Genomic DNA, 24,051 nt, shown 5'->3' with positions numbered 1-24,051 from the left:
GGGTAAACAAGCAACTCTGACATATGGTATCTCAGATGAGTGGACCCAAGTTCATTTATACACTTTGCTGAACTGAATCCTTAGAGAAAGGCTGTCAGAGCAGAATGCTGAGTAGCAATATAAGAATTTTCAAAGTGATTCGGATATCATAGGAGATGGACCAATACACTCTACAGCACTTTATGTTTCTAGATCTTTTCAGAAGACAAAAAAGGTACAACACAGGAAAGTAACAGAAGGCATTGATTATGCATTTACCTCTCAAGGGCTGTTTTATGTCCTCCTCAAGGTTTACACAACTATCTGAATTTCCTAAAATGGGGTATCTTACAATAGTTAAAGTATTAGACACCTGAAATGTTTGCTACCACTGCTCCTAGCACATGATATGGTCAAATGTGCTGTTGTTGTCTGTCCTTTCTTACTGATTCCTGAGACCTAAATTGTGAACAGTCTCCATAGGTTCTAATTTACTGAAGATAGACAACAGCCAAAGAAAGTATGTGCAATTAACATCATAAAAGGTATTTGCAAAACAGAATTTTTCATAAAGAACGATACAAGATGCATTCAGAACTCCAGTAAAACTAATGCTCATGATTCTTTTGCATTTTTGTTTTGCAGCTTCGTGTTTTCAAGTTGGCAAAATCTTGGCCAACTCTAAATATGCTGATTAAGATTATTGGCAACTCAGTGGGGGCTTTGGGGAATTTGACCCTGGTGCTGGCCATCATTGTCTTCATTTTTGCTGTGGTTGGGATGCAGCTGTTTGGGAAAAGCTACAAGGAATGTGTCTGCAAGATCTCCAGTGACTGTGTACTTCCACGCTGGCACATGCATGACTTTTTCCACTCTTTCTTGATTGTATTCCGAGTGCTGTGTGGAGAATGGATAGAGACGATGTGGGACTGCATGGAGGTTGCAGGTCAAACCATGTGCCTTATTGTTTTCATGCTGGTCATGGTGATCGGCAACCTAGTGGTATGTGAACAACATTTTTGAATATTAATTCTGATGCAAAAATAGACATAACCTACAGCTAGGCAATGAGAAAGTTTGTCGTGCTTCTGTCTGGAAGAAGAAAACATCTGCATTCCCCTCTCGCCCTTCTCACTCATTTCCATACACTGAAGTACTCTCACTATGGGTCCAGATATTTGGGAATATGCTGAACTGTCACATCAAACACCCTGTTATGGGAGGGTTGCAGCTAATTTAGGGGCGCTGTTTAAATCCAAATGCCACCTAAACTACTCGTGAAATAATAGCACTTATGTATCAGCTCATGGCAAGCATCCTGTCTGAAGGAAAATTCTAAGTGACTTTCTTACACTTAACAGATAACTGCAACAGATAAAACTTCTGACTTAATAAAGTACAACGCACTTGTTCTTATATAGCATATCTTGAATTTAAGTATTTCATTTTTTAGCCTGTTTAGGTATAAAAAAGCAAAAAAATCCCTACAGAGTGATTGGACTTCCATCCTAAAAGTGCTTCTAATTCCAAATTATATAAAAATTTTTATAGAAAATTTTTAATTCAAGCTGATAAGTTAATTTGCCTCATCTCCACTTGATATATATTGAATTGGTGAGATAAGAGCTTTTTAGAAATCAGGATTATACCTGGAATGCAGCTTTTACATTTTCGCTTTTCACTTAGTTTTTAAGTTTCTTTTTACCGCTAATCTCTGCAATTCACTTTGAGATGCTTAGAAATTACATTTCATTAACTGTCAAAATTCTCTTCATTTAGTGATATATTTTAATGTGATTTAAATTTTTATAAAATAGAATTCAAAATGCTTGTCTCCTGATTGTTTAGAGGACATTGCAATCTTGACATTAGATTAGCAGCAATGTGCACAGCCTCAAAAAGCTAATTATGATACAATAACCTGCTTTTTTTTTAAACATTTGCTTCTGCATACTGTTTGAGATTCATATTGCCTCTTCCCTTCTTCTAAGTATCTGTAACTTCAGCTTTTTTTTCTAGAGTTGTGAAAGTCTGCAGAATTAAGTTGTGTATAGAGTAGAAGTGAGAGGTCTAATACATTTAACTATGGGGATATATAGTTTAAGCAGGATTTGAGGGTGGAGAGTTTTTTTGTTTTGTAGTTTTCTTGAAATTACATCAGTATGTCCGAGAACAAAATTTCAGTCCATTGTTCTTCTTAAATTTTGTGGAATTTTTTCACTAGGACATAGGCTGTCTTGCCATTTTGCCACATCATAACAACTTTTGATGGCTGGTGGCCTCCACCTAGTCCAAAGATACGAAAGACTGTGTTGCAGTCTTTCAAACCATTTACCAATCCATCCCTTGAAAAAGTGTAATTTTATACCAGATCATCTTATATCAGACTGAACGTATGAAGTGAGCCGTTGCTTGTAAGCTTCAGAGAAATAGCTACAGTCTACAAGAAATGCCATTTAAAAAAAACAATAATGATGTTTGATTTTTCAGGCAATAAACCACAGTTCTCAGGTGATACTGGTGTTAGTGTCATTGAACTGCTGACAAATGAAGAAGTCCATTTTGATTTTAAATTCCTATATAAGAAAAAAGTATTTCATTGTTTGTCAGGGGAAAAAAGGAGAGAAAACTGATACGGGTTTCTAAAATATCTGCATCATAGAAACCTATCTAATTTTTATATGATGATATTTATTTAATTCTACCTAAATTCCAAGTGATTTCATTAGGAGATTTATACAGGAGTCTTTCAAACCTCTGATGGAGGTGGCTATCTAGAATTTTGTAACTTTTAAATTATTTTAGAGTCCAGAAAACCATGCTGCTTCAAGGAAAGATCAAAGAGTTAAATTGTTTAGGTATTAGCTTGTCTGCTTTCATCTTCTGAGTGAATACTGATCAAAACCAGTATGGACAGGCTTTGTAATTTAAGGTGCTACATAGCTGTCTAAAATTAGTGAATGTTGTTTTTCAAAACAAATGTGTGCAATTTTAATTTGACAGTATCCTGTAAAAATACCCACTTCTTACACATATGTATTTACTATACAGCTGTATTCTCTCATCTTTTAGGTACTGAACCTGTTTCTGGCCTTGCTGCTGAGCTCGTTTAGTTCAGACAACCTTGCTGCTACTGACGATGATAACGAAATGAACAATCTCCAGATTGCTGTGGCGAGGATTCAGAAGGGCATAGACTATGTGAAAAAAAAAATACAGGAGTTCATCCAAAAAGCCTTTGTTAGAAAGCAGAAAGCTTTAGAAGAAATCAAAGCACTTGAAGAGCTAAACAACAAGAAAGACAGCTGCATTTCCAATCACACTGTAGTTGAAATCAGCAAAGATCTTAACTGTCTTAGAGACGGGAATGGAACCACCAGTGGTGTAGGCACGGGCAGCAGTGTGGAAAAATATGTAATAGATGAAAATGATTACATGTCATTCATAAACAACCCAGGCCTCACTGTGACGGTGCCGATTGCAGTTGGAGAATCAGATTTTGAAAATCTGAACACAGAAGAATTTAGCAGCGAATCTGATATGGAAGAAAGCAAAGAGGTAGGACTTTTTATACCTTCACCTTTATACCTTATATTGTAGTCATGCTTTTAAGTATTTGTTAATTTTACTTTTAGTATTGTTTAAAAAACTGTCTTATCCCATGTAAATATCCTATATTCTATTGTTTTTGTAAATATAATTCAAGAAAAATGGCATAATAATTTACTCTAAGAGATGGTACACTAGGTGTCCTTAGAGTTCACACATTTATATTCTGTTCATTAGCATTTGGAAGATGTTTGATTTTAAACATGGTTATTTCTTTCACAGTATATGAGATTTTAGGACTTGCACACATCTCATAAAGCATCCTTTCTGTAGTATTTAGAAAATGATCAGGATTTATGGAATAAGAGTATTGCAGAAGGCTAAGAGTATATAGCTTTGCATATGTAATCAAATATAAATAGAAAAATAAAATTGTATTTTTCTATATTTAGGGTAGTTCTAAAAAACGAGCCCTGAGACATCATGAATCAATGAGCTATTTTGCATTATCTAAAAAGTGTTGTGAGCAATATTGATGCAGATTTGGGGTGCAGGGACTATGGCTGGCTGACATGAAGTAATGCAGATACCAACAATGTCATGGTAAAGCAGTACCTCAAGATGTTATCCTGGAGAGCAGAGAAACTACATCTTGTAGTGTATATGCATGTGGAAACAGTTTATTTATATTGTTCTTGTATAAAGAGACAGAAGTTGGTCTAAAAAACAAGAAGCCAGGTGCCTCAAAATCTAAGTGGCTCACACACCAGAAGTGAACAAGCACAGGTGATAATGGTATTCAAGGAAAACTGTGTATATTAGAGTGATGGTGAAGTGAACCTGCAAATTCATAAATGTATTAGCAGAATACAATTATTTTCAATTCCACTAGAAATCCAGAAAATGTGAAGTTTAAGGGATCAACAAGGTTGGATAAATATACCTTGAATTTGATAACATGCTGTGATAGTGTGATGACTCATTAACAGAAATGGGTTTGTGTTCTATAAAGAAAGCCCTTGTATAAAGAAGTCCTACATTCATAACTGTATCACAGCAGTATAGCTGCCATATTTTCAAACACTGCTGTATTCCTCAGTAATACCAAAATATATCACACATGATTTATGGATAGCCATGATCCAATTAATCATAGTATACTTTTTTGTCTAAGCAGAACATCATAGCCTTTATTTATGGTTGTAAAGAAGGTTACTCTGCATAACAATTGTAAAATTAAGAGCAAAATATTGTAGTCTATCTGACTGAGTTGCTCAGAGGTAGACATTTTCAGTACAAATCAGTAAGACAGTACAGCAGTATACCCATGGCAATTTAAGAAAATAAGAAATGCAGAGTTTATAAGGTGGTATAATATACTTTATTAGATCAAATAGTATGAAAAGGCCAAGCTTTTAGAGTGATGCTGGATCTCAGAGCTAAGTCTTTGTTCATGTCAGCTGATCTATTAAAAGTTAGTTGCCTTTTCCAGTGAACCTTTAGCAATGTTATCTAAGGCTTTTAATACATAATGTTGTTATTTCTTTAAAATGAATCTTCACTCTAAATTCCCTGCTGTCCTTGTGCTTAGTTTTGTTAAATACAGTGATAATTCCTTTTTTGTAGCTCCACTTTAAGAAGCTATATGACTAAAAATTTTCTCAACATGCTATTTTTCAAAAAGTGTGCAATATGCATTAGGGAGTAAGGCTTATAAGATGGGCAGATGCCAAATGTGTGTTTACATGACATGCTGGGCTCAGCAGCAGAGCTGGATAGAGAACTTCCCGTCCACACCTGGCTCCTGACCCCCTGGCAATCTTTACAGTGTTTTGCACTTCCATAAGGCACATCACTGGAGTGATATGAATTAAACAATATCCTCCCATAGATATTTTTTATTTCTCTGGGTTTTTTTTGTGATTGAGTGACAGATTGAGTGACTCAGTTTACAGTGTACCCCATCTATTTTATCAGTACAGCTGACGAGACAACAAAATGCAATTCAGAAGTAGAAACTACTCTGCTTCGGAAGTGAAAATATGATGCAAGTACACCCTAAGAGAAAGGAGTAAAAGCCCTTGTTATGCTGTGTTATAAATCACATCCCAATTTCCCACAAGACTTTTACAAGCCAACTGCTCTATTCGTTCCCATCTTCGCTTGGCTCAGGCATCATGTTTTTTCTTCTAAGCCACCCTGAAGTTTCAGGACCACACAAAATCAAAAGGGATTTTGCCTGTATTGCAAACTTTAGATGTATCAATATGTCTTCAGCCAGAGAAATTAAATCCATAAATCTGTGCAAGCAATCTGAAAGTGAAAGTTTCAGGTAACTACAGGAAATTGGCCAGGGCGGAGAGTATATATATTAAGAGCTTGTAGAGAAATTCTGAATGTGGATAGGATTAGTTTAAGATTTCCACGGAGCCTTAAGATTTCCATAGAGTGTAATAATCACCACCATTGGGAAGGTGAAGTAACAGAGCTTCTCTCAAGTTCGGCTTTCAGACAGCTGTTTGATATTTAACTGTTTGACATATATTTGTGCATATTGTGAATGGTAGCTAGTAAGGAAGGAATTTCATACCAGTGCCCTGAAAATTGTGAATTCCATATTCATTTCAGTTTCCATTCATTCTTCCTGAATGGTTTTTATGGAAAAGATTAAGTGCTTTTTATTGTATATAGAAAAATGCAACAGCTTTGGTAATATATGAACGGCTATTCTGATGTGTGACAATTCCTAACATTCTCCTACCTAGTAAACAGTCCTGTTGAAACTCTGCTGCCTTCTGATTTCCTTTTAAGGATGATAAAGAGTATACCAGCCCAGTGTTTACATTACCTCTGTAGAAAAGTACACCATAATTTGCTTTATTTTGCATCTCAATGGATATGATCAAGACAGCATTCCTGCTAGGAGAAGGTCTGGTGTGCAAAAGAAGGGGTAAGGGATGGTGCAGAACTTTCTTTCACTCAAATGTGACGGTTCTAAGCACTTAGAATACCCTCAGGAGATACCTCCTTTAATAAGACCTTTTTTTTAAAAAACAACAGAGATGTGGGAAGCTAGATCTGTAGAAGAACTGCAAAGAATAAAATTAACCATTTTTTCTGGTGTCTTGCTGACTGCCACTGATGTTAAGAGCAGCAGTTAAAGTAATGTTGTAGCAGGTCATGACAGAAGGCAGGGGGAGGGAGGATATTTCCCCTGAGGAATATGACAAGAGCAGGTAATTACATTAGAAATTATGATTGCTGGTGAGTGCGGAACAAATTCAATTTTTTCCTATTTCTATTACCAGATATATTACAGTACAAAATACCTCTAGATACCAAGTTTGTTTTGGAAGGCTGACTCCTTTTTTTTTTTCTCATTCAGAGAAACAACCTATAATTAATTTGGCAGTTAATAAATAAGTAACTTCCCAAATCTGCCAGAATGTATGCTGGAACCTGGGTGCAAATTCTAGGCTAACACATATCACTGGAAATTTAGGGAAGTCTGTGTTTGGATGAAATATAGCAAAAACATATGATAAATTAAAAAACATCAAATCCACATATGTCTGCTGCTTCTGACTACTATATTACAATAGCAGTTTATTCAGTAATCTCAGATTTGGAGAAAAAGTTTCCTCTGGCCTCAGATAATACATTTTCATTTTCACCTGAGCTACTGTATCTTCAATATCTACTTGACAGAGGGTTTGTAAAGGACTCCAGACCATATTACGTGAGTCAGGTCAGAGCTAGTGAGGGACAGCAGTGGAATGGAATATGCAAGCAGGAGGTTGTGCTTTCCATGTTTTTTACCTTTTTCACATCTGACCTGGTGCTGTACTTACAGCCTTTCTGTAGCTTGGCTTCCAAATTACATTCGATTTCTCCCAAGACACATTTTTCCTAGAGATCTTCTAGCTTTTTTTAAGTTTGTACCTTCAAAAAAGGCCATTTCTTTGCATAATTTGTGATGAATTTACATCGTATACTTGAAGTAACATGAGTGGTCATCTAACATGGTGAAACTGCATTGACCACAAATTATTTTATTGCTTCAGCACCTGATAAAATACACATATATTTGTGTCCTTGTGTTCTTAAATTACTATCACGTCTAGGTAACTTAAGACAATTAATAATGTCTTTCTTTTTACTAGACTAGAACATTTCTTTTGTAACTATCTGTTTGTTCTGCTACCGACTCCCAGGCAGCACTTACTCACTGCACACAGATCCTAAAACTCCGTAAAATCAGAACCAGTAGGTTAACAGCTCATGCAAAAATGTCCAGTCAGGTAGAAATGGATAATGGAAAACTTCACATACAAAACTTAAGCTTTGGAGGAGGAAGAGGATTTATTGTAAAGATATTAAAAGTTACCCACTATGTTAGAAAAATAATTGGCTGAAAGTACTTGAAGGAAAAGAACATTTGCTATATACGTCGAAGTGAGATAAACAAGGATTTTGTTAGTATCATCTATCAGTAAGTAGAGGTATAATAGCCAACAAATAACCATCAGAAATAACAGATTTCTGGTCTGAAAATCAAAGATACTCAAGATAATTAATTTTAATGAGAAAATGAGAAGTAACGAAAATGAGATAACTTGGTGCTTTTTTAAGTTTAGCTTAGCATTGTGGATGATGTTTATATTACAAAATATGCCTGTTAATCAGTGAAGTGAATGGACTACATTCATTTTAGCAAACATCAGACTCCTAGCTATTGTACTTTGCACCACTTAACAACTGTTCATTACATCTGAATTACAACTTTAGGAATAAAGTTTTGGACTTCAACATGGAAAAATAGCATCAAAGATGTCCTTCAGTCACAGAAAGCTGATCTCAAAAGGGAAGAAATACAAATACCTAAAGGCCTAAATCAATCAGAATTCCAAAAATCTTTATCAGAGCTTTATGCCTGTCTATATATTAAGTCATTACGACTGGAGAACTAAGTCTGCTCAGTTAACTTCTGAGATCACAACAGAAGGCTTCAATAAAATCACAAATACCCTTCATCATCTAGTGCACTGAATCTTCAAAACAGGGAATAAGATCAGTTTTCTGACTGGCTTCACTAGTGCCTCTGTCACTCCGTGAAATAAAAAGACAGGAAGAAAGACATTGTCATGTTCCTGAAAGTTGAGAATTGCCACTGGGTTCCAATGAATGTTTTAGTGAAAATGTACCCAGTAGGGATTTGATCAATTCACTGAAATATTTCTGACAACATTTCCTTTAAAATATCCTACAAACTAAATTCCCATTTTCTTCAACTGACCAATTCAGGGACTGTATCTTCAAAAATCACAGATTCTCTAAGTTGTGGACTAGCTGTGTTGATGGACCACTCTCCAGATACCAATCCAATCCTCCTCTTTTGAAACAATTAGAGAGAAATTACAGAGTGAAAAATACACAGCATACTAAATCTGAAATAGTTATTTACACAGTAAGATACCTCATTACATTTAATTATGAACAGAATACACTGAGAACTGTTTATTGCCATCTGTAAGTTTCACTGCTATTCGTAGAGGATGGAGGAAGAACAGGAAGACATACTTCTAAGTATTTTGCTTACTGTATGGATTCATTTTTGCAAGTAAAAGAGATAATCACAGAGTCAAGTAAGTGAAGATTAGTACGTTAAACCAAAAAATATTAAAACTTCAATTAAAATGCATTAAGCACTATATAAATTCTGGAATACTTTTGAAATCTGCTAACCATGTTGTTATGAACTTGATTCATTGTCTTTTTATCTGTGAATCACAATTTCAGAGGGCAGATAATTAGCTGTAGTTCCTGCATTTCTTATTTCTCTAAAACAAACTAACAGAGGCTTTGTAGAAAGGTTTGTTGAACATTTCAGGTGGTATGTATTTCCCTTTTTGCCAACTGATCATAAAAAATTTAATAACTATGTTTTAATTGTGTTAAAGCCATGTTTGAATTAGAGATTCCAAAAAGAAGAAAACTAGAGATCCTGTGTCTTGAACTTCACTGCCTACCATTCTTACTTCTCACAGGGGTAAAACCAAGCTGGAGCAATCAAGAATGCAGCTCTGGTGCTTTTTAACCAGGTAGAGCAACGTGTCACCACTTTTACACAGGTTACCTAAGCAAGTTATACATATATATGTATATATATATATAATCACTTTTTAATGGATTTTGACTGGCCTGCATGCTACTCAGCTATGTTCCTTCCCTATCCATTGCAAGACAGTAGAAACATGCACAGCTGCTCTCTGCTGAGTCGCGTGACTCACATCACAGCATGGTCAGGTGGGATTGGCAACCCCAACATACATTTAACTCGCTAATGAGTTTTCTGGATATTTTAATAACGTCTTCAGCAGTAACTGCATGCTCTACAGGTGTGGAAGTATGGATCATAAAAGTATGGGAATGTTCAATTTTAAAGAGGCCAAAGAAAAAAGGGAGCATGCATAGTTTTTAAAATATAAAAACAACCCTTTTTGATTCAGCCCTTATAAATGTATGTATTTAATGAAACATATGCTGTGTGATTTATGTAACGATTACTGCCACACTTCAATTTCGCAATGAGTAGCATTTAAACTACTGCAGGAGCTACTTGCCTAAAAAAATCACATTGTTATACTTTTAAATCTGCAATGCACTGTAATGCAAATCTTCAAGATGCTACAAACCACATTTGAATTCATTTGGGCAGTGCATATCTTGAGTTTTATAAAACTGCAGGCAGAGCAAAAAACATTTCATAATTGCCAAAGTTATACATAGCAAATAAACCCCTCCTAAAAAACTCTCAAAGAGGAGACCATTTTACAAATATTCTTTTCTTAAACTTCATTGAATAAAAACACTGGCATGAAATTAAAGTCCTTCATAAATATTTGTATTTTGGAATGTGTATCATGATATCATCTCATGATCATGAGATCTGTCACTTACTTTAGTCAGTGTAAATTAGAATGCCTACGGAGTAGTCAATGTTATTTTTATAAAACTGCAGGTATATCTACCCTATTCTTTTTCATTATAGGCAAATATATTCTCCACTGCAGCATAACTGGCAGAGCCTTCAAGAACAGGGATATCAAATATTACACAGAAACTAAAGTCATATGAAGCTATGGAGGTCAAATTATCCTAGTATGCCTTGGCTTCAAATTTTTGTGGGGATTGAGATTTCAATCCTGCAGCTGGATTTGAAGCAGTTGTATTTAGACAGAGTTGCACTGGCTTCAGAAGGACAGCCAAGTGTTTCCAACTGTACAGTTGATTTTAGTGTATTATGATCTATCTATATTATAATGTAGTATAAATTGGCCATTAGATGCCAAAAGAAATTCATTTTGCTGTATGGTCTGAAAAGTCTCAGATTTAACTGATTAAATTGTAAACCAAGATATGCTTAAAGTAATTCAAATATCAAATAATGCTCTAGGGATAGAGGTTTTTAAAGTGGTTTTCTTAATATTATATAAAAGTCAAATATTGTAAGATTTGAGATTTAAAATCAGTTTAGAGTCACTTCAGAATCAATGAACCTGTTATTTTATATTTTGTCCCTCAATTACAGTGCAGATTTTAAGATTCAGAGGTAAAACCACATGGCTGAATTACTAACGGCAATTTGTAATGGCTGAATCCCTTTATTTATTTTACTGTCACTTGAATCATGAAGCGATTTGTAAAGCTTAAAATTTTAGTAGCCTGCTCTTGCTCTTATTGAAGTCTAGAATAAAATCAAGTAAGAGCAAGACTGGGTCCTAAGTGAATGCATTTTATTGTAAATGGGCGCATTAACATGCTGTTGGTCAAAGCTTGTTTTAATGATTTAAGCTGTTGAAATCAAGAGATGCACTACTCTGAAAGGATAGCACAAAGGCTGATTATATGTATGTTAACCTGGTTTTTGATGAAGCATTATTTTCATCTGTTATATCCTATACAGCAATATTTACAAGACCCTTTTCAGAATAATATAATCCCATCAAGGTAGTCTTTTTTGGATTTTTGTTTTGTTGTGTGATTTCCACAGTATTGCTCAGGCTTCTGCTCTAGTCAAGCATGTTGTTTTGCTGATTCAGGCCTTGAGAATGCTGCATCATAAGCAAATGCTTTGGAAAGTGTCCTTGTAGAGGAAAACACGGTACCACTGGGGATGCAAATAAGTACTGACAGGGCATGGTGTGTTCTAGAGGCTGATGATGATCACATACGTGAGGTGAAAAGAAGATTGTGTAATCCATCATGTATCTTGAATTTCGTGTTATTTTATTAGTTTTACTGCTAGAAGAAAACAGATCATTAAAAACTCCTTATTTAAACTGCAGTGGTTCTTTCCTAATTCAGGGTCTTGGAGCAAAGAAGAGGAGTTTTATTAACTTCATGGGATTTTTTTATATTGCAATTGTTTGGGATTATTTGAAAAATAATGAAGAGCATGCTATAGGAATTGTAATTTTTGTTTTTCCTGACTGTAAACTGTACTTCTGCCATTTGCTTTTAACAACTACGCTGACATGACTATCTGCAACAGAGATTGCATGGGGAGAAGCAGTTTAAGAACTGATTTTACCTTTTAGTTGGCAATCATATACATTAATACTTGATGCTAACTATGAACCTTTCTCTTGCTACTATTAAGTCAGTCATTGATAACAGATTAGGCCACAAATTAGTTTTAATTTTCCTAACTTAAAAGTGTCAGATTATTGTTTTCATAATATTCAGTTTTCATTTAATGAAGATGCCTACAATTTCAGTGACAGGATTCAGACATTTTATTTTGTAGTATTACAATAATATATAGTACAAGAATGAATTCACAAATTGTATTTACTTTTTAAAAGAGAGCCTTATGTGTGGATAATACAGGTGGTGTGCTGATAGTGTCCAGTAACGTGCATTTCGGTCTGTAAGTGTACAGCCACTAGAGTTTTAAATACACTCACTATGTAAGAGATACACAATATTTTGTTCCAGACATATTGATCTACATGACTGCTAATGAAATTATTCAGTTTAGATGCTGTAACTATTGTACACATATGAATTTTGGAATCATAGCAGGAAGTGCAGTATGAAGAGGGAGGCATGATACCCACATGTTGACTAAGCAAAAATTAAGCACTGGAAATATCCAAATCTCAATGTATTTATCCAAACCTTTCCACATTTGCCATCATGGTTTTACATGTATGGCAGATCATCATATTTAAAAAGGAAAATAATGTTTTTCAAAATCATACCAGTGTGCTTGTCAGAAATCTTCTTTATTACAGGACAAGTCCTTTTTTTTTTGTCACAATGCAGCTACAACTTGTACCTGAGGGTTGACTAAACCTACGTCACTTCACTACAACTGTGTGTGCATATGAAGGGCTGCTTCTTCAAACTTCACTCTGAAATTATCTATCACCCAACTTGATTTTTTTTTAAACTTCATTCATCTTATATTAGAATTGAACATGAGGGAGCAATTGCTTAGTGGACTATATAAAGACACATGTTCCATTTGCTTAATTTCCTGTAGAAAGAAACCCTTAGCTCCCAATGCATTTTTCTTAAGGGATACTGTTTTAACTGAAGAATTAAGTAATTAGCTTTAATTTGCATCAGTGTTTTGGGGAAAGAGATTCTCCCTCTGAAGGAGAGAAGACAGGGAAATGTCTCTTTTAAAAATTATTATTATTGATAGCATAATTATTCAAATCATCTGAACACTGATTAAATAATTTTTTACACTACAAAAATTTCACTATATTAAAAATTGTGTGGTAGATATTTGGTATTAATGATTCTCTCAAAAAATCTGTATAAACCACTCTCAAGTAGGCTAAGGGGTGTGATCAGAACTGCTTAGCTGAAATCATATCCTAATCGATGATCAAATGCCCGTTTGTTACCTAGGCCTATTCAATTTATATTGTTTAAAATAAAGGTGCATTCTGGATACTTCTCTAAATTCCTATGAATTACAGATACGTGGTATAAAATAGAAGTATTTCACTGCCATGCTTTCTTTAATGTTGCTCTCTTATTACAAATCTTATTTCACAATAAACAAGAATGTATTTTGGATTAAAGCAATTAAAGAGGCAGAGAGTATTGGCAACTGAAAACAAGTTACAATCTCCATGTCCAATTCCTGCATTAGTTACGTGCATCTTTCATAGGTCTGTCCTTTTAAAATATGCTTTCTTAAAAGTAGAAAATTATGAACAGCCTTGCATGACTGATAAACAGTTTGACTTGATCCAAATTTCAATATACTTGACAAAAAAGAGTTACTTAATTCAAGCTGCTTTACATCACTCTTGAGGTCTTGCTGTTTTCTGATCTGAGAGCACTGTTACCTCACTAAGGACTATAGCATTTGACTGTATACAAAAGTAGTAAAATGACAGAGTAATTCAGGTTGGAAAGGACCTCAGGTGGTCTCTTAATATGCAGGAGATTGGAATGCAAAGCAGAAATATAGGAAGAGCTGGCAGTATGTGCTTTCAGAAAGACTGCCATTAAATTTACATGTTTTTAATGAAGATATGGTATATGTTTGAGAAAACATCATTGGTAGTGGATATGAAGATGTATGTGGAGCGTTCTAGTAGTCTGATCATTTGCCGTGTAAACCAGTGTAGTAAATAAAATCAAGTAACTCAAGAGTGTGGCATATGCAAGTTGCCAGTTTTAATATTACTGAGCCTTCATTTCAGAACTCCTATATATGGATCAGGTTAGTAGCTCCCTTTGAGAAGATAACCTGGGAATCAGAACAATATGATACACATCTTAATACTATGTTTTTACTTATGGTAATGCATATCTATTGGTGTAAATCTAGCATTCTTCTTCAAAAATTAGAGACTGGCATGATTTGATTCAGCATCATTTTTACAGAATATGCTTCTAATGAGAAAAAATTGTTCTGTGGAACTTTACTTGCAGAAACTAAATGCATCCAGCTCATCTGAAGGCAGTACAGTTGATATTGCCCCACCTGGAGAGGGTGAGCAAGCAGAGATTGAACCTGAAGAAGCTCTTGAACCAGAAGCCTGTTTTACAGAAGGTTGTACAACGTGTTGACTTAAGAGATATATTAAAAATATAGCAGTATTGTTAGGCATAATTAACTTCTTGAGTCTGTCAAATCTGGTGGACCTCAACAACCAAAAGAAAACACTCCTAGTCCAGAATGCTGGAAATTAGATGCCAAAACAAGGTGTCCCTAGGCTTTGAGTAGTTTTACGTGCCTGGCCATTCTATATATTATGGAACTTTGTTAACTTTTCTATTCTTAAAATGCTTTTCAGTTACTTGAAAGGGCCCTTGGAATTTGGAACAACTCTATTTCTGTGAGAAAATGTCCATCAACAAAGAGAACAGTCATGGGTCAGCAGGCACAAATACCAGTGTATTTTGGACAGCGTTTGCTCATAATTGTTTCTAGCATTATATCTGCTTTCACTTCAAATTACTTATTATCTAAATTCAGATATTCAGCATCCTATAAGTGGGGATTCCAATGTTACATTTTAAAAGTTACTATAAAATAAGTAAAAGCTAATAAAAATGTTGATGATAGAGTAATTATTAACTTTGAAATAATTTGGCTTTAAATTCTAATTTCTCTTAATTTAATGCAGGTTGTGTGCAGAAATTTCCATGCTGTCGAGTAAGTATAGAGGACGGCAAAGGAAAAATCTGGTGGAATCTTAGAAAAACCTGCTACAGCATAGTTGAGCACAACTGGTTTGAGACTTTCATTGTCTTCATGATTCTCCTTAGCAGTGGAGCACTAGTAAGTGGAAAAAAAATGCTGATTTATTTTAGAAATATTTAGATATTTCTTTAGAATCAATAGTAGTAAACATTAATTTTGCTTCAGAAAGACCCGCTTTGATTGGAACTGTATAAAACTATCTGCATTCCATGATTTCATAATTTATTTACTGAAACCTGGCCTGAATTTGAACAAGTTTGGTAAATTTCACACATGCTTTAATTACAGATACTTCTGGTTTACGACACTAAGGTGGAACAATTTTATTTAAGCCAGTGTAGCTCTACTGAAGATTAAACTGTTTGCTAATTACAGAATGTTAGTCAAGAGATCTGAGTATAAAGGACCTTTGTTAACTGTGAATATAGAGCTAAATGTCTGATTTTCAGCCCCTAATACCTGTGGAATCATTACTTCATTCTATTCCTTTTTTGGAAGCAGGATATAGGGAAGTGAGTGACACAGCAAATTAAACCAAACAACTGTTCTCCGCCAAGATTTACACTACCCACCTTTCCAGCTTCCTTTTAAGCACGTTAAGCATTTGGCACACTATCAATGTGCATACTGTACATTCTAGCAAATGCATTCAGTATAAACTTTTCAGTTAAGATTGCCCTTTAAGCTGGCTTTTAGGTAGAAGTTTGGTTGAGATGGAAGATAGACATGTCATCTCTCTAACTGCTTTCTAGAAGACAACATACATCTCTGGAGCAGGTTCTGTATAAGAGGTTTTTGGTATGTGAAAGTTTCTTAATACCACAGTTGAAAAAAAAAAAAGTACACTTTGTGTTTATTTCCTCATTCAATAGTAAAATAGGATACATATTCAATACACTTTACCAGAGAAACGCCAGACAAGACAGCAAACACAAAGTTGCTCCAATTTGTAGTATGGTTAAAGATGGGAAATAAGTAAAATAAGAAGATGCAGAAGAACAAGGGGAAAAAGATTACTCTGCCTTCCTTATTTCTATCATTTGTATTTTGTGAAATATTAGTAATATTTGAATATATTTTCTTCATAGGCTTTTGAAGATATATATATTGAACAGCGCAAAACTATCAAGACCATGCTGGAATATGCTGACAAAGTTTTTACATATATTTTCATTTTGGAAATGCTTTTAAAATGGGTAGCATATGGTTTTCAAATATATTTCACTAATGCGTGGTGCTGGCTGGACTTCCTGATTGTTGATGTAAGTACACAGAGTCTTTTATGTTGTAAAAATAACTAAGTATTCTTCTAATAAACATGGAAAAATAATTCACGTAGTATCGTTACACTGCATTGGAAATAGCCTGTATTATCTGGAAGTATAATTTAAAGTACATTCATATGCAAGAAGGAAAAGAATGGCTGGCCATCATTAATGTTAAGTTTTCATGGTTCATTTCATAACCAGGATGAATCAAATTTAAGGTTTTACGAAAAAAACTAATTTTGAAACTTTCATGCTATTTTTATTGGGAGTCTCATCATAGGATCTTGTTCCTTAGCAAATATGACACTACACTGTCTTCTATAAGTTTCTTCTGTAACCAGTGCAACCCTGCAACTAAAATGATACATTTAGTCCAGATTTCACCTGAGGTTTCAGAACTTCATCCCTCACTAACTATCCTGTTATCCTTTCTAGTAAAATAGAGAGAAAGACAATGGCTATTGGGTCTAAAAATTTAGCTGGTTTTAATTGGCTGACAATCTGCAATAGTTACGTCAGCTATGACTTGGCAGGGTTTATGATAAAAAGAGAAGAGGTTTCTTGGCTGCCTTCCCAGCTGTGATATACTTCTGAGCAAAGGCCTTGCTTATGTTGTCAGAAGGGATCAAAGCTGGTTTTACTCCCAGAATATTCTGGCCTCCTGCCTTCACACGCTATCTGACCCAGTTCACTGGCTATAGATGTCTTCAGTGTAGAACTGAGAGCAAGCATTGTAAGGCAAATTCTCATTTATAGTTGTTTCTGCCCAAGCCATGGTATTGCTTAACCTCATATAAATTCTGGTCTCATAAATACTTTTCATTTGTGAATCTACAACAGAAATGTGTCAGATCTGTGACTCCCATGGAGGGGAAAAAAAAACTAGCTAGATTGGCACATAACTCAAAATGGAAGACCATTTTTTTTTATTTTTAACCTGGCAAGTTACACTGTTATTCTCCAGCCCTCTCCTGAATATCTACAGTAGTATGGAACAGTGTGAATGTGTGGTTTTCTTAAGAGGATGATAGCACAGAAGACAGATGTTCCCTTCCAGGATTATGTTAAGCAGGGAATTTATTTTAGATAAACTACAACTCATGTTTTAATTATTCTTTTTTTAACACAAACCTAAACAGATTATTCTGATCCATACTCCATGGTTTCTTAATAACAGTAAAGCATCATAGATTCTGTTACCTGAGAAGGCTCTCAGAATTATGAAGATCATCATCATAAGTAAAGCAGCTTGTTTTGCCAACTTTATCCCCAGATTTCTTAATATTATAAACATAAGCATGATCAACAAGAGCAGAACTTTCTACCTTTTAAGAATTATATTCAGTGTTCCAGAAAGTGGTCAAAAATGTCTTACTGTGCCTAAGGCACATTCAGCAATTCCTTTAGCACCATCAAACAGCACTTGCAAGAAATACATGAACTCATACTATCTTCCCGTAGAAAAGAAGAGAATCTACACTGCTTTAACAGAGACATTAAACAGGTGCGATTTAGTGGCTGTATTTACATTCTTCCAGTAGTGGGAGAACACTAGTGAGCCCTTATTCATTAGAAGTGACTACAGTTAATCAAATTGTTTAATTCCATCATCTAAAAATGTTCCAGAATAAACAGTGATAGTCCTTCAGGGTTTTGACCTTTAATATCTTACATACCTGAGTTTCTCACTGCAAGAAATAGCCATAGTTGCTCTCAGTGATTGTGTCCAAATTAGATTTTAACAATTACACAAGGAAAGGGCAATTTGCAGCTCTGTCAGTTCACAGCCATGGCTGATGACTCTTGGTACATCTGGCTATCTCAGTTTAAGACCTTATCCTGCCAGCTCTCCACCCACTTGTCTGCTGGATGCAGCAATATCTGTAGCAAGGAGCAGAAGGGAACATGCCTGTGACTTACCTGCCCAAAATCACAACCTGGTAAATGAGTGCAAGCTCACATTCCTCAGTGGTTTAAGATGAGATACTGAATTTTGAATGGAGGCAGCTGAGAAGCAGGGACATATTCCTTCTTCTGCTGGGGAGAATAACTCTGGCACAAGCGTACAGTGAAGGCCTGAGACAGCACCAACCAGGTCCTATAGAGCTTATCTGTCATCCTGTACCTTGATTCTTGCTCTCGACCCTTTACTCAGAAGCCATCTCTCACGAGTTTATTACATATAGGTTTTGAGGTACAGCTGTAATGACCATAAATTGCCACAAACATATCTTTGCCACATACAGGGGACAGGGCACTGGGGAATACCCAGTCAGTTTGTTAGCTGTTAAATTTACTTTTGTGCTTTTCTGCTACCATATATAATCTTAAATAATCTTAGGTGTTTTATACTATATATTTTTAAACTTTATTAGGCATGCCTATAGTTTGGTATAGACATTTTATTTCTAAATTTCTGTGTTCATAAGTTGTATTTAAATGAAATGGAAATAACTAACATTTAAAACAAATGACATATTTGCCAAATACCTGTGGGGCAATAATGTAAGTGGAATGAATTCTCTGACCTTCCTGTTATCTAACATCCAAATTGCTCATGCCTGCTGAAATTCCAATGGAAGGAATTTTTGAACAATTAAATGTAGCAAAACAAGCCTGCAACTGGGATTACTGTATAGTATGCAGGTTGGTCATATTGATGGCTTACACAATATTCCTTCATGTGGGAAATAGAGCAAAAAATGTTTTGTGGTTATTAAAGAATTTTTTGTCAGATTAAAGTAATTTAATTAAAATGTGCTCCTGACCTTTTTATTAGCTTTTCAGAATAGTTAACTTCTCAGCAGCAACATTCTGAAAAAGAACAGGGTCACATTATACTAATATACTCAATGCTGTATGTACAGAATAAGAGACAACTGCTGCCCTGAAGACCTCACAGTGAGAATAACAAGAAATCAAATGAGCACATGGAAGTATTGGGAAACCAGATACAGAGAGAGATGCCACTTTGCCTTCCTAGATAGTCTAGTAATATTGTATGTCCTAATATGGTGTACCAAGATAATATTGGATAATCCTTCCCAAAACGTATTTCAAAGTGATAATCATATGATAAATATACGAAACCTAAGGCTGTCATTCAGTTAGGGAACAGAATCGTAACTTGCAATTATGCATCTAAACAAAAATACACAAAATTCCATGTTTTGTTATCTCTGAAACGTATTAACCGTGGTTAAGGATAAAAATGAACCTTTCTCACTGCAGACTCATTGGAGAAATAAATCATATTAAATCTGCCTTGTAATGACATAAACAATAATATTATATCCTGTTACTGAAAAGACTTGAGTAAGATTTTCTTCCTTAATACGCTTAGAAGTCACAGCAAGTTCCTTTACACACTTATCCGTACAGCAATAAAGTAAGCTTTTCCTATGGTAAAAAGACAGTACATCCTGATATGTAATCCAGTTGAAAGGTACAGTGATGTGAATTAACTAAAATACTATTTTCAGTTAGATCAATTTACATAGCAAAATAGTAATAAATAACTGATCTCTATCTGCTCTCAGATTGTCCTTTTGAGACATGATCTTGTAACTCTTCTGTTTGTGATTCATATAATTTTTCTTTATGGATATAATTAACATGGGAAACCATTCTCTCATATAAAGGGCAAAACCTTTACAGCCATATCAGTGAATGCATACTTCTGTACACTGATATTTTTGAAGAATGCTCTAGACTGAGGTACAGGAATGAAATTTTGGGGGATTCTTTCAAGGACCGAATTATGCTTGTGTTCATTCATGCGTCTTCTGTGCTTTTGGTGGTGGAATCAAAATAAAATATGACTAAGGTACGATATGTCCCTACCTGTGTCTCCACAATTGCCAAAAAGTTAAATGAATGAAATTATTTCACATTATCTTTTTAAATGACTTCCATTTGAGAAACAGAAATGAATCACCCCTCCCTGAAGTGGATTTACTCATAATAAAAATTCCATTATAACATCAATAAGGATCTTACTACTGTTGTAGATTATAAAGCAGTTACTGCTACAATGCTAGCATCTGTTAGTACCCATCACACAGATTCCAGAATATTTTCCTATATTTAGAAAAAAACAACTGTCGAGAATGTTCTGAGGAAAGTTAGAAGGTGACACCTCTGTCAATATCTGATACCCTGGGTATGTTTGATTTAGAATTTATATAATAACTGCTCATTAACCACTATATTATTCAGTATATTATTAGTCATTATAGATGTTAATAATATTGTCAGCAGTTAATAAACTATACTTACAGAATTTTAAATTTCTTGGAAGTTTGAGCCTTAATGAAATCAATGAAAGTATGGCTGTCCTGTCACTTACATATTTCTAAAAACTTTATCCTTCACCAGGTGTGCTTCTATCTGAGCATTATGTCCTATCCAGCTATAATAGACATTTAATAGCATTTTTTTTTTCAAATGTGCCTTCATATGACTTCTTGCCTTTCCAGCTAGGTATGAAATTTGCAGGATGGGACCTTTAATGTCACTATAAGCACGAGTGCTGTTTGTCCATTTGTCACTGTTATCTTCTGTAGATTGAATGTGTATTCTTGTTAAAGACGCAGAGTCAAACAATTGGTATAATAATACTATTTCTGTTTTTTTATAGGTCTCATTGGTTAGTTTAATAGCCAATGCTTTGGGCTATTCTGAACTTGGTGCCATTAAATCACTTAGGACATTAAGAGCTTTAAGACCTCTAAGAGCCTTGTCACGATTTGAAGGAATGAGGGTGAGATAAACTGAATAAGCCTGAATTAACATATGCATACAAAAATTCATTCAAAACTCATGTCTCCTGTGAGGAACTCCTGGAAAGTAATATACACAAGAGTGTGTGGGAAAAGACCTTTCAATATGTGTTTATATACAAGACACATGTACATTTTACTTCTTGGAGATTAGACCTTGAGCTGAACAAATTTGCCTGCTCAATGCTGCACAGTTTTGTTATCCCAGCTCTCTGGCTATTAAAATTTCCATTGATCTGTGGACCCCTATAGAAGACGAAGAGAATAGAGATATTGAGGGTTTTTCCTTCTCCAGTCTAGTTGGGGACTATATTTTACCAATTTCTGTAGCTGTCTTCTATTCACTGTTAGTTTGTCAGTGGTTTTGGATGGAAAAGGATTAGCCAGAAAACAAAAAAAAACATTTGTAGTGAAGAAGCTGACACAGTGGGGAAAGATACACCAGAAACTAAAGCCTCCCTGTGGCTCCCTACCTGACTGGGGAAAAAATATCCCAGAATACATACTCAGAAATTAGGGAAAGATACATGAAATAAGAATGGGGTTGAAGGTAAGGACTGGGAGAGATGAGATATTATTTTCTCAGCTAGTACCCTTCACTTTGTATGAATACATCCGCTGCCACCTTACCTCTCCTCCTACACAGCTAAATCCTTCCTGTTGAGGAAATTATTATTTTCATATTGTGCCAGTCTCACAAAAAAAACCTACCAGCTGTCTGCTGAAACCACAGACTATGCTACTTTGTAAAGTCTAACCCAAGTATGTAACCCATAAAAAATTAATAAGGTCATGTTATTGAGAAATCTCCTTTTAAACTTTCACCTCAAAACATCCAGATGCTGCAATCCACATTTATAACTTGGTCATAGGTTAAATTTCCAAACAAATAGTGCTATCACCTTCTGGCTGGCTCTGCTGATGCTGGCCAGTCAGTGCAGGCAACCATGTCCTGTGACACATCTACGCTACCATTATGTTTTGCATGATTTGTTTTGCAAAGAGTGTGTAAGTCCCTATCTAATAAATAAGTAAAAAATCCATTGGTCTTAGAAAACTTTGGATTAAATTGCTGATTTGAAAACTACTAATATTTTCAAAACCATGCAAAATTAATTACTACAAAAAATCTACTGTAATCTCACAAATAAATATGACTTAGAAGAAAATTATTGTCCGTATATCCTGAGCTCTCTTTTAGACTAATCACAGTATGTAATTAAAACAAATTGTCAGGGGATTCCATATGATCTTTTACTACCACTTGTCCATAGAGTAGCTCAATTGTTCTAAATACAGCCAATTAAAAAAAAAAAAAAAAAACTAACAGCTGTGTGTAAGAGCAACTATAAGGCCATTCACAAGCAAGGCTTAGAGTAGATGATGTTATTAAAAAGTAAGTAAAGGGTGTTTAATTACTTCATATTGTAAGTAGATGTTAGAATACACTGGAGTCGATACGTCCATAAAGGTTCTAAGGGTAAAATCATCAGTAATGATAATTTGACATGCAGACATTTTTATTCAGTCTTCCACATCATCATTCTTCAATCTCATTCTGTTTTATTTATTTATAGATTTTGATTTGTATTGTTGGAATTTAACATTTTTTTCTCTCTTTTTTCTAGAGCACACAAATTCTAAGAATCCATCTTGCTACTAACAGGTTTTCTTTTGTTTTTTTTTTTTTTTCAGACTTTTGCATTGTCTTAGTTTCCATAGAATTTTATTTCTTGCTTTTTGCAATCTCATTAGTGATCACTATTTATCCTTAAATAATACTTTCTCCTTAAATTCTTTAATTAAATATTTTAACTCTCAATTTCATATTAATACTGGTTAACATTTCAAAGTATTCTGATTTTTTGGTTGTGCATTAACTAAGTAGTTATTTTGTCTAACTTGTACACTAGGTGGTTGTGAATGCCCTTGTAGGAGCAATTCCATCTATCATGAATGTATTGCTGGTTTGTCTTATATTCTGGCTAATCTTCAGCATCATGGGAGTAAATCTGTTTGCTGGGAAATTCTATCATTGTGTCAACACCACAACTGATGAGATGTTTGATGTCAGCGATGTTAACAATTATACTCAGTGTGAGGAACTCATAAAAAACAATCAAAGTGCTCGATGGAAAAATGTGAAAGTAAACTTCGATAATGTAGGAGCTGGATATCTTGCTCTGCTTCAAGTAGTAAGTAAATTTATATATTTTCTTATTGCTCTAGTCTAGGAAAAATGGGCAACATAAATCTGTTAAGCAGTGGAATAATTTGTTCCTAGCAATGATATAAAGTTTACACAACAGAACCCTTAAAAAGCCTCTTACTACATTGTTACTTTGAATTAATTGTATTAATTGTATTTGGGTAAATTTCCATTCTAAGGCTAGAGAATATTGTCTCATGATGATTATAATCTTTATAACTGAGAAAGGTACAGAAATCTTTTTAGTGGTGCACAATATAAACTTCAAGAAGTTTATTCCATGGGTCTCATCTTGGTGGACAAGGCACAGAGGTCCCTGTAGCTATGAAAAAGGTCCCTCCTTTCCCCTCCTTTTTGAGCTCAGTTATCTGCTAAGACTGAAGGGCAGACGGCACCTTAAATGAAGGCAGACATCCTAACCAACTGGTCTGAAGTCTGCAACCACTGCCAATGACTCCCACATAACCTTCTTCGGGGTATCATTACACATCCAGAGCAACATCTTTTACATTCACACTCCATTAA

At 34.8% G+C, this 24,051-nt stretch overlaps 1 protein-coding gene across 3 annotated transcripts in view; it reads left to right on the top strand.

Annotated features, from left to right (window-relative positions):
* LOC112979806 (sodium channel protein type 2 subunit alpha-like) overlaps positions 1-24,051 on the top strand; it is a 57,820-nt gene that overhangs the window by 22,146 nt on the left and 11,623 nt on the right. For all 3 annotated transcript variants that reach the window (XM_026094277.2, XM_026094285.2, XM_064514869.1), the window contains 7 exons: positions 625-981; positions 3,052-3,537; positions 14,494-14,614; positions 15,192-15,346; positions 16,357-16,530; positions 21,176-21,298; positions 23,231-23,512. In XM_026094277.2, the coding sequence (XP_025950062.2) occupies positions 625-981; positions 3,052-3,537; positions 14,494-14,614; positions 15,192-15,346; positions 16,357-16,530; positions 21,176-21,298; positions 23,231-23,512 (1,698 nt within the window). The remainder of the gene's footprint in view (positions 1-624; positions 982-3,051; positions 3,538-14,493; positions 14,615-15,191; positions 15,347-16,356; positions 16,531-21,175; positions 21,299-23,230; positions 23,513-24,051) is intronic.

This window comes from Dromaius novaehollandiae, chromosome 7 (assembly GCF_036370855.1).
Source record: "Dromaius novaehollandiae isolate bDroNov1 chromosome 7, bDroNov1.hap1, whole genome shotgun sequence".
Classification (NCBI taxonomy): domain Eukaryota; kingdom Metazoa; phylum Chordata; class Aves; order Casuariiformes; family Dromaiidae; genus Dromaius; species Dromaius novaehollandiae.
This window is presented reverse-complemented; position numbering and strand designations above follow the sequence as displayed.